General features: G+C 44.3%; 1 protein-coding gene across 2 annotated transcripts; it reads right to left on the bottom strand.

Moving 5' to 3' along the window:
- Positions 1 to 640: 640 nt before the first annotated feature.
- On the bottom strand, positions 641 to 6,700 carry TMEM207 (transmembrane protein 207). 2 transcript variants are annotated; one of them, XM_065845165.2, is made up of 5 exons: positions 6,490 to 6,700; positions 4,671 to 4,708; positions 4,223 to 4,267; positions 3,640 to 3,782; positions 641 to 2,704 (listed from the first exon to the last, which is right to left on the bottom strand). In XM_065845165.2, the coding sequence occupies exons 1-5, from the start codon at positions 6,580 to 6,582 to the stop codon at positions 2,556 to 2,558; spliced, it is 468 nt and encodes a 155-aa protein (XP_065701237.1). In that variant the 5' UTR covers positions 6,583 to 6,700; the 3' UTR covers positions 641 to 2,555. The 2 variants fall into 2 exon arrangements, with proteins under 2 accessions (XP_065701237.1, XP_071668755.1); XM_071812654.1 differs by having other exon boundaries at positions 4,232 to 4,267.
- Between the last annotated feature and the right edge of the window lie 4,338 nt (positions 6,701 to 11,038).

Below are 11,038 nucleotides of genomic sequence, written 5' to 3'. Positions count from 1 at the left end.
AGTGGAGTCATCCCAAATATATTTGTAGAAGCAAATGATTTTTTTTCTCCATTTTGATGATCAGGAAGCAAAGGACCAGGGTAATGATGGCTGATCCCCCTCTCAGGATGCTCTCCTTCCCCACCCCAAACCAGCAGCAAGGTTAGTCTATGCCCACCCCAGCCCTAAGCAACACTGGAAGTTTTTGGAAGTGCCCATGGCTCTTGTCACATGGCACAAGTACCACAGGACACAGGTTATCCCATGCTGGTGACTCCAGCTGGAGCCTCATTTTGTGATAGCCACTAACTTGCTTTACTATAAATTAGTTGGTGCAATTTTGATGGAATAATTTTATTCCTTTTGTGAATTATGAAAGCACTTCAAACATGAAGCTGAATGCACTTGAATACACACTGGTAGTGCAGCAACACAAACCTTTTCCCACAAATGTTTCTGCAGGAGCAGCAGCCTCCTGGGTGTGTTGCTGAAAGCCTCGCTTGCCCTCTGTTGGGTGGCTGGGGAAGGATTTACCACCTTGATAATGAATTGTGCTTACTGGACCTTGTGAAATAGGGATGTAGAGTGATGGAGGCACTGAAACCAGAGCAGTCCTTGTTTGTTAGCCTCTCCAGCCATCTGATTAGAAGGTGACATTCAATGAAATTAAAGGCAGCAATTTATTCAGAGACAAGCAATTAATAAGCAGGAGATGGTAATGTTTTATGCAGCATATAACGCAGACAACCTGTGGAGTTCACTTCCACGAAGGGGTCACTAAAGCAAACGCAGTGTGTAGGTGGGAAGGAAGCGATGGCTAATTTAATGCCCGCTAGCAGGCTACACAAGCTAAAGTGACAAACATAATCAAATCTCATGCTTCAGGGCATAAATTGAAGGGGTTGAGTAGTGGAAGCAGTTATGTATATAAGAGGTCTGACCCTGAGAGGTGTTGATTACCTGCAATTCTTACTAAGCTCAGCCAGTGTAAGGACACTCAGGAATTGCTCGATTTCTCCACTGGCTGAGTCTGTACTTGCTAATTTTCCCTATTAATAAACCCTGTAATACTTTAGCCTGCTGGCACAAACATTCATTTTGCAACAGTAACATTTATTTCCTTTCACACAAGAGTCAAACATTAAAGCTGCTTCTAAAATAAGATTTTTATGGAGATAATTTGTAGTGGCGCTGGCAGAGAATTTGTCTCTCAAAATATACGATAATTCTTTATCTAGTGAAGGTACTTGTATAGCCTCATTATGAGAATATGTGAACACTTCATAACCTTTAGTGAATTTATCTTCCGAGTTTCCTTCCTGATCAGGAGAGCTGGTACTAACCCCAATCTGCAGGCGGGAAGCTGCTCCACGAGACAGGCTGTGGGCTTCCATTAATCTTTTAGGGTACCTAAGATGGACCCAGCAGCCCACTTTGGGAGCTCATCGCTCCACAGGCATGTGGTGCACAGTACTAGGTGTGATATCTTCCTTCCACAGCCCCCAGTCCTCGCTTCTGAAAGATCAGTGGTAGACAGGTCAGGCAGGCTGGATCCCACCTTCAGTGACCTGCTCATGACAGACAAAGGAAATATTTGCTTTCACTTGGAATCCAGTTAAGGGGGAAATTTGGCATCTTTCCTCAGAAATTTGAGAGCTACACAGGCTAATATCTCCTGGGCATAGCCTTAGGTAGAGCTGATCCTGTTTGGGTATAAAGCAGACGGGATGGCTTCTTGAAGTCTCTTTCCATCTGTCTGCAGTGGTTACCTTGAAGAAAATTACATTCTTCATCCTAACAAATTTCTGTAGCTAAGCACCAAATCCCTAGCTCCCTAATTCATGTCATGTGGGTCCTGGGCCATTCGGAGTCCACAGGTCTGCAGGGTTAGGGCCAGAGTAGCTGGGGTTATTCAGTATGAAATTAAGAACAGCTCAAATAAACAAACTCACTTTTTTGTTCTCTTAACCAGCTCCTGCTGCTACTCCTTATATAATCCCCATCTCTTGCTTTCTCTTCCCTGGCCATAAATTTGCTGCCTTTTGCACTAGACAAATCTGATATGCTGCGCTAAATATTTCAAATGTGGCAAACGATCCTTCATCACAGAGTGGCATGATTGCATTACAATGAATTAGAACAACATGACTTTGCCAGAGGGTGTTTGTTGGCACTGTGCCGAGTGAAGGAGGCAGCCTAAGTTTGAGAAGTAACTATCAGGTAATTTATCAACATTCAGTCCTAAAACACACTGGGTTGCACCATCTTGAGCAGCCTGAAGAGATAAATCTGGAGACCGAGCCAGAAACCCTGAATACAGACAAATCTTTGAGGGAGCTTCTTGAAATCCAGAGCCCTATCAAAATGTCAGGCTGAGCAACTGAGACAGATTCAACATGTACTTTTGGCATTTATTCTGTTGGATCTGTCTTCCCTTTTAGGTTCAGATGAAATACGTTCTGCTTTTCAGTCTTTCGGCCAACCCCAGTGGAAAGGGCTGATTTGCCCTTACACTACTGTCGCATAACAGATCTCCGATGAATCAAGTGGAATTGCAGAAAGCCAACATGTGGTGTCTAGAGCTTGTTTTCCTTCATAATATCCTCGTAGGATGGAGGCAAGTCAGTTCCCCCGAGGCTGAACTGTGAGGCAGGAGAAGAGGACATCTCTGCAGTCATGCAGGGGCTCGGAGATCCAGACAACGGGCACTGGGGTGCTTCACTTGCTGGGGAAGAAGCAAAGCTGTAACTGTACAGCAGACAGGTGTGAGGAGCAAGTGTGGGGGTGAGAGGGATGAGTCTGGGAGGAGCTGCCAAACCACTTGGAAACAAGAAAGGTATGGATGTAATTTTTGAAGGATGGCATGCCAAAGCCTCTCACCATAAACCCCAGATATTATACAAGAAGTGAGAACAGAAGAATTAGGGTTGGTTTGGGTTGGGTCCTCCCTGTGGAGACACCGTTTATGATCACCCAGAAAGCAGGTAATACCTCCTCTGGGAAGGGCTTAGTCCAATGACAAAATTAACTTCATCCTTCTTGGAGGGACTGTTGTCTGGCCCAGCCTGCTGATGCTGGCTGCTACACACAGTCATTATATCCCAGTCCTCAAAAGCCTGGGTTCTCCTGAGGGAATGCTGAGGGTGCCTACCACAAAGAACAGCACCCACCAAGACAACTTTTTGACAGACCCCAGGGTGTATCAGTCAGTCCAGCTGCCTGCTGGGTGTCTAAAGCAGACCAGTGTGGTCTTGCCTGATGAGAAATTCAGGTAATGTGTTGGAAAGGGCTGCCTGACCTCAGGCAGTGCCTGTGGACGAGTATGTCAGGTAGCTGAGTGCCCCAGAACCAAGAAGAAGCTTCCACACACCACTAGTGTTAGGGTGGCCAAGCCCCAACTAGGCACACAGGGACAGCACTGAGTTCACCTGAAGGTACAGCTGGGGAAAAGTGGATGTGGCTTGCTTAAGCCCTCCAGTCCATGGTCTGAACATCCCCTCAGGATGTTTGATCGGGAACCCCACTGCTCACCAGAAACACATCACCCAGATGCAATCAGGCTCCCACTCAAGCCTGGCCACCTTTTACTGGGCTATGGGTGGGCCACAGGAAGGTCAACAGGACCAGTGAGATCTTGCAGCAGGTAGGGAGAGGACTAACCACAAAAAGCATCCGAGCTGCCGAGTGCAAAGACAGCCAGGGTGCGTTGGGGAGGGAGGCAGCTCCGCCGCTTCAGCCAGCACTGCAGGCAGCAGCAGATCCCGCAGGACAGGAGCAAGGCCAGGAAAAACAACATCAGGAACCTGAGGCAGAGGGAGAGGAACAGTACCATCACCATCTGCGGGCAGCACCGACAGATGGCTGCATGTCTTCAAATTAACATATTCATTAACATCTTTTGCAAATAGCCATTAAATGTTGCAGTTTCACCATCAGTGTGTTGGACATGATCAAAGTCCCCAGAAAACAGCGTCTCAGTGCTGAGCACTCAGCGCTGAGTCCTGGCTGGAAATTCAAGCGTTTCTCCCCAGCATCATCCATCGGTTTTACCCAGCTCAGTTGTCAATGTACGTTGAGGAGTATATGGATAAATGATTCCCATTATTCAGTAAAGACAGAACACAGGGACAGCCCAGGAGCAATGCTCTCTAGCTATCAGTCTCTCTTAATGCCTTTCTCTCTATATATCCATCAAAGAATATTATATGCCAGTTTTTCCCTCTAAAACAGATCCGAAACTTACCACACATACCAGCTGCTAAAGTTCTCATCGCTCTGCCCAATGCACCTAACAAGGGAAAAATAAAAGGAATTTTCAGTCCATCATGAGGAGACCAAAACAGCTCCAATACGCATCTACCAACATGGAAAAAAAGCATTATCAGCAAGTAGAGGATTGAGAAGTTTTCCTCCATCAAGGGAACAAGAAGTTTCTCTATGTAGGTGGGAACAGATGATGCACAAAGCAGCATGCAAGTGGTTTGTCTTTGAATACTGGCACCCAGCACCAATGTTTTTGTTGAAAATTTAAAGGATTGCCAGCCTCTTCCTCTTTTGGAAGAAAAAGGAAAAGGCTGTTTCCTGGAAGCCTTATTCACCGGCCGTACCAGCGTGCTGGGCAGGAGCACAGAATCGCCGAAAGAGCCCGGGGTGGGAGCAGCCACGGGAGAGAAAGCAGAAAGCACACTCACCTCTTGCCAAGCTCACAGTCCAACTCTGAATCTGCTAACTGAAAACACATGTAAATCAGAGAGGACAGATACTTGTTCTGTTTTTTATATATAATTTACCAGTATAATCACTGATCTTAGAGTGGGAAGTCAGAGAGGAAGAGCCTTACAGGTGCTGGCTCCTGCAGGGATGAAAACCAGAGCTCTCCCCAGAGAGCGCAGGGCTGAGCTCTTGCCTCCGCCTGTCTCTGGTCTCAGTCTGTATTGAAACCAGTGGATAACCTCGCAGAGAGCTCAACAAATTCAATAGTTTGCAGATGAAAGGTAGGCCAAAGGGAAAGCATTTCTTTTGATGTGAAAGAGTGTAGGATGAGAGCAAGGACACACAAGCACTTGTTTACAGAACTGGGCTTTGCTATTCAGAAATGTCTGCTGAAAATCTCCTGTGATCAAATTCTTCTTTGGTAGCTCATTTTACAGTAGCTAATTGTGAATGTAGCTGTAAATTTGAGCTGTTTTGTCCAGATGTGTGCCCTACCCAGTATTTTCCTTGTTTGGATAGTGGTGCTGCATCTTTTCCAGAGTCAGGTTTCAGGTATTGCAAATATGTGAACCTGAAACTTGTTTTTCAGGTATATTTTCTACTCTCTGCTCAAGCAAGTTTATTTTTGTAAGCCTTGTTGATCCTAGCCTCAGTTTCAGATTATGTGGGCAAAAAGTAACTGGAGTGGTTAGTCAGTGTGATTGAATCAAATTCAATACAATTTTTGGTTAGCTCGCATTAGGCGTGTTACAACACTTGCCCGAATTAACTACAAACAACTTCAGATCAAATATAGAATTGCAATAACACTGGGAAGCAGAATGAGCAAGGTGGAAGAATTTAGATTTATTTCTTGAAGAAAACTATTAGAACGTAATTTGTAAATAATTATTTTGGATTTCTTTCTGCATATACGCAAAACATGTAGAGATTTTTGACTTTGAGTCAAACTAGAAAGCTCTGTTCGGTATTATAAATTTGTATCAAATATGTATAATTGGGGGATTTCATCTTACGTCTCTAATTAACAGGACTTCCTTGTAAGGATTTTGTTGTGCAAAGTTTGTGTCACTGTAAAGAGCAAGAAATCACCCCACAAATCTCTATAACATGTCTGATCCTGTGCACACACTGCTATTCAGTCCCTAGGTTTCACCAGAGGTCTTTAGGTATAATAAGCCTTTCATATATAACATTATCTATGAAATTTCATGAGCAGCTGAAACCCAAATGAGGAATAGAGAAAAGTATAGAAGTTTCAACTCTTCCAGACTTACCCTTTTAAAACAAGTTAATTTGCCGTGTCACACATCCACCCTGCTACAGAATATTTTAGTTTTTTGCACTTCAACTGATTATTAGAATAACAGGTAAAAGCCAGACAGCCAATTGCTGTGATTACAGGTACCATGAGTATTCTTTGTGGCTGAATGACAACCTCTGGATTCTCTTTCATCATCCTTCAATTTACCTCCACAGAGCTACCTTAGCACAGTTAAACTGCAGCAAAGTGCATCTGCTCTGAGGCAGTAATCTATCAATACAGACAAACACCCACCCTTGCTGCTGAAGACTCATGCTCTTCCATTTCAAAAGCCGTAGAGTAAAAGATTACAGCATTCATTTTTTTCTCTGCATTAACTGGAACTGTTGCAAATGTTAAATCTTTCTCAAATTTATCATGTCCTTAAAAAAGTATTTTTAAAAAGGGCCAATTAATAAATTCTATAAAAGTTGAAATCTTCCCCCCCCCAAAATTGCTAAAATCAGCCTGGTCCCAGTGAGGGGTTTGGTTACCTGCGAGAAGGTTAAACACAGAACTCCAGTTCCTGTGATCCATGAAATGAAACACAAAGCTCCCCGTCTCTGCATCACTAGCAGGAGAAACATGGGAAGAGCTTTGTTTGCAGCAGTGTTTTACCCTCCGTAATTTGAAGCTTTTAAAACTTCTCTACACATTGTGCCTTGAGCCAGAGGACACGTCACCCAATGGCTTCCCATGCTTCAGAAATTACTGTTAGCCAGAGAATGAATTTGGGTTTGCATGGACACACTCAAACAGCTGCTAAAAGTTAAAGGAACACTAGTTTAAGGTCAGCACCTTGCAGTTGTTTCGGTATTTTCGTAGCAGTTCACAAATTCCTGTTGCTGAATCTTAGTTCCTTATTAACTCATGGCTGTATTTAACAGGACCTGCTACAAATAAAGAATCACCGAAGACCATATTCTGAGGCTATGTTTTCATTACATGCTGCCTTCAGCTGCAGTTCTGGTATTACAGGAAAAGCAGCGCTACCTACAAACATCTTCCATGCACTGTGCCTATGATTTCAAACATGGGCCAAGGATGAAGCAAACCCATCCCAGCCTGAGACAACCACCACTGGCACCTTTGCTGCCACCGCAGCTGCCAGGGCTTGGTTTGCTAGGAAAACGTATCTGAAAAAACACACATCCCCAGTGGTTTCATTGCACAATACAAGGACCAATTTGATCTTAATGGATAAATCCACATGACGTTGTTAAAGAGGGTTGGAAGGCGGTTTGCGCCGTAGCTTTGATCACCACAGAACAGATGATCCCGGTTTGTTCGGCAGTCAGTAATAGATTGTTATTGAAGCTTACAGCCTGTGGCTGAAACGCACCATTAACTGCAGTTCTCCCAGATTTAACACAAAGCGTGTTGCCGTGAATATGTTTAGCTGTCACTCCAGAAGTTAAGCATTATGTTGTCATGCCATTACTTTAGTAATTATTGACAAAACTAAGCTGTTCTTAACGTATACCCCTGTGGCTTTGCTTCATCTAAAAGGTCAAGAAGTCTAACCAGCTGTGATATGCATACTCGACCCAGGTTTGTTATTTATTGATAAAGTTTGGCATAAACCCAGTCCAAACCCTAGAGTTCTCAAATGTTTGCTTTCAGATCATTGCTAATTAAAGGCAAGTCTCTGAGATGACGCCCTCTGAGAAAGTATCTCTGATAAAGTTGCTAAGCACACGTGCCACACAATATGTGATCTGAACATGTTGGTGTCCTGGTTCAGAACAATCCTTTTCTTTTGTTTGAGAGTAAATTACCAAACCAAGTTCTTAGCTGTTTTCTTAAAAGAGAAAGCTCCTGCAGTATAAAAATGAGCACAGCCTTCCTGGGAACCTTGTGACTTACAACTGCAGGCTTCAAAGAGATCATCCATCAATAAACAAATTTCAGATTTCTTCCCCTCACAATTATTTTCCTCTTGCCATCACCCAGGGTACTTCCCATTTAGAGCTGCTGAATGGATCATTCCCAGTATTTTGGGGGTCAGGTGCCACAATGAGCTCCTGGTATAGAAAAATAATACATAGCACCTGTTCTGGGTCTATTGCTAGAAGAAAAGTGGAAGAACTGAATTCTGCCACTGTTCAGTTTGCTGTACTAAAGGCAAACTTTGATGTTTTCTACTGGTTGCTCCCATACAGAGGTTTCAAGTGGTGGTGGCAATTTGTGGAACTGTATCCTCAGTAATGAAGTCAAGAGGAGAGAGAGTTGGTTAAGAGGGGTCTATGAACTCCCAGTCTTTTGCTTGAGTGGCAATTCTGATATAGAAAAAAGCTGCTGCTTCAGCAAGAAAATTCTCCGTGTCTGCGATTTGCTGAGCAGCTTGAATACATGAATATCATAGAGCCCCAGCACCTGCTCTAAGCCAGCCAGGACACGACACTGAAAGCCCAAAGGTGCTCTGCACCGAAACGCACAGTGGGCTGCAACCCCTCCTGCCTGCTCTCTATCTACCACCACACCGCTGCCAACAGGGTTTTGCAATACCGAGACTCATCTTCTGGGTACCCCCATGTCTGAGGGTTACCTCCAGTCTGAGGGATTTTTCTTGAGTTTTTGTCATTCCCTCTATGAAGACACACACATACATGTGTACATACAGGAAACATAGCCCCTGCTCCCTCCTCCTCATCCACTTACTGATTAAAAGTTTGGTATCTCTTGTCTCCTCAATCAATTATATCTACCTCATCAGTGGAATTTGGAGGCTGCTCTGTGATAGATGTTAACTTGTGACCATTAGATTAAAAATCTGTTATTTCCTCATCACCTTATGTCGTTGCTAGGTGACAAATGCATTTCCCAGGCAGCAACAGGGGCTATTGCAACATACAGCAATTTATGATTGTCCATTATCTCTTCACTTAAAGTGCCTGGTCTTCTTGATGGGAAGAAGATGTGCAGTTCTAGGATCATCCAAAGGGTGACTTTTAGAGTTGCCACAGAAACCACCGCCACTGGGGGCTGGTTCTTGCTGGATTTCATGAGAGTGGGTGCAAGGCTGGGAGACAGGAGGAATTTGGGAGAAACTGATTTAACTTGTCAAGTCTGACAGGGTCCAGGTTTCAGAAATTGAGCTCATTTTTGTACATATGTATGCTAGAAGTGATGGCCTTTGCTTGCTTGTCATACAATAATTTTCAGACATGCTTTTGGTTTGAGTCAGAATTTCAGGGAACCTCTGGATTTTGGTTAGAGTGGGAGGGAATTCACTGGCAAACAGGAACCCATACAGAGACCCTGACAGCTCATAAGCACAGCCAACAGTTTAAACCTGTCTAAAGCTCTTTCTTTGCTGCCTTCAGAGCATTTGGCAGCTGCTGGGGGTGACTTTTGGGAAAGCAATCACCTTGTTAAGCTCTGACCAGCCTCTCAGGACAGTCAAGAACAGGACTGTGAAAGACTTTTCCAGAAAGAAAGTAAAGAATGACATTGGCAGAAGGGGTGGTGAGATAAACATAGGGAAGGACATGAGACAGGATGAAGAATGCACAGAGATGTGATGTGGGAGACAAGGAAAGGCAGGGCAGCCACACACTCCACATTAAAGTTCACTGACAAGAGTTAATTAAGTATGTGTTGGCTTTTTTATGTCACAGTATTTTCACATCACCATCACAATCCATTTTTCCTCCAATCTAGGTCTGCTGGGATCTCTCCTCTCTCTACTCGACTTTACCTCTGTGGCTGGCTCAGGCTTTACATCCTCAGCATCTAGACCCTGGCAGGCTGTTATCATCGCTCCTCACCTGTCCTGGGAAGACTCAGGGCAGGTAAGTTCAGTCTGACCCAAGAGAAGAGCAGGGTGATAGGGAGGACTGAGGACTGAGCATTGCATCTTTGCAACAAAAGAACTAAAGAAGCTTCAGTCTCATCTTCATAAAACAAGGGCTGCAAGGAGCTGCTTGCTCCCAACACACACGCTGAGATGAATACATCCAGCGCCAGGGAGAGCTATTTAAGCTAATAGCCAGTCCTGGCATAGGAACAAATGGTAGCAAACTGGCCATGAACAAACTGAGACTGGAAATGCAAAGAAGGTTCACCCCATCCAGAGCAGTGAGGTTGCGCAGCAGCTTGTCTGTGGGAGGAGTGTGGGCACAAAACCAAATGGCTTCCATGACGGAAGTCATTGAGCTCCTACAGAGGATGTAACCACTTCAACAGGACTTTCTGACCCAGGGAGTCCTTTCCCAACCCCATAGAAACCACCCCAGTTGATCCTTAGACCGTCAAAAACCCATCCATATGTACAGGAGTCAGCAAATACAGTCCAGGGCTTGCATGAGCAAGGAAGGATGGATTCTTTCACTCAGCAGAGCTGGCACAGCTTGTTGTCTTTCAAAAGGATTATAACTAGTTGCTGATCACTGATGAATACAACCCTTTGTGAGCCTGTGCGGGGGACGTGCTGCACAGAAAGGAAAGACTTTGGGCACTGGTTTAAATGAGTACAAACAAGGATGACTTTGTTCCACTGCATCCTCCCCAGGAGCAAGGCTTTGCAGGTCACCCTCAGATCCGAGGCAACTGCAGCTACCTCTGTTGCCTTGGATGATCCAGAGAGCCCTTTTGTTTGTCTTGGTGTATTAGCAGGGAAAATCCAGCAGAGAATGTGGTCAGTGAAGCTTTCTGCCTGGCAGAAAGCTAAAGGAAAAGGAATCTCCTTTTAGGTTAGTTATTTGTAAAAGGGATTTTTCCTATACCTATGTTCATATCCCAGACTGAGAACTTTCTTCAATGCATAGGTGGTCCTTAAATCATACACTCATAGAAAGTCAAAACTTTAAAACTATCCAAAGTATAAGGTTCACTGAACTGTTGTGGGAAATTGCTATGAATTGTCCAAACACCCCCATTCCAACCCTACAGTGAACACCTGAAACAAATACTGCAACAACTGAAATATTGAGCATACACAAAAGGATTTAAGCAGAGGCTTTCTCACTCTGGAATTCACAGAGGGAAGCAACTTTGAGAAGTGCACCTGTCCAGCAAACATTCTGCATATGCCAACAACTC

Source organism: Patagioenas fasciata, chromosome 9, assembly GCF_037038585.1.
Source record: "Patagioenas fasciata isolate bPatFas1 chromosome 9, bPatFas1.hap1, whole genome shotgun sequence".
In the NCBI taxonomy this organism is placed as follows: domain Eukaryota; kingdom Metazoa; phylum Chordata; class Aves; order Columbiformes; family Columbidae; genus Patagioenas; species Patagioenas fasciata.
The sequence above is the reverse complement of the archived record's forward strand: the minus strand, read 5'-3'. Positions and strand labels throughout refer to the sequence as shown.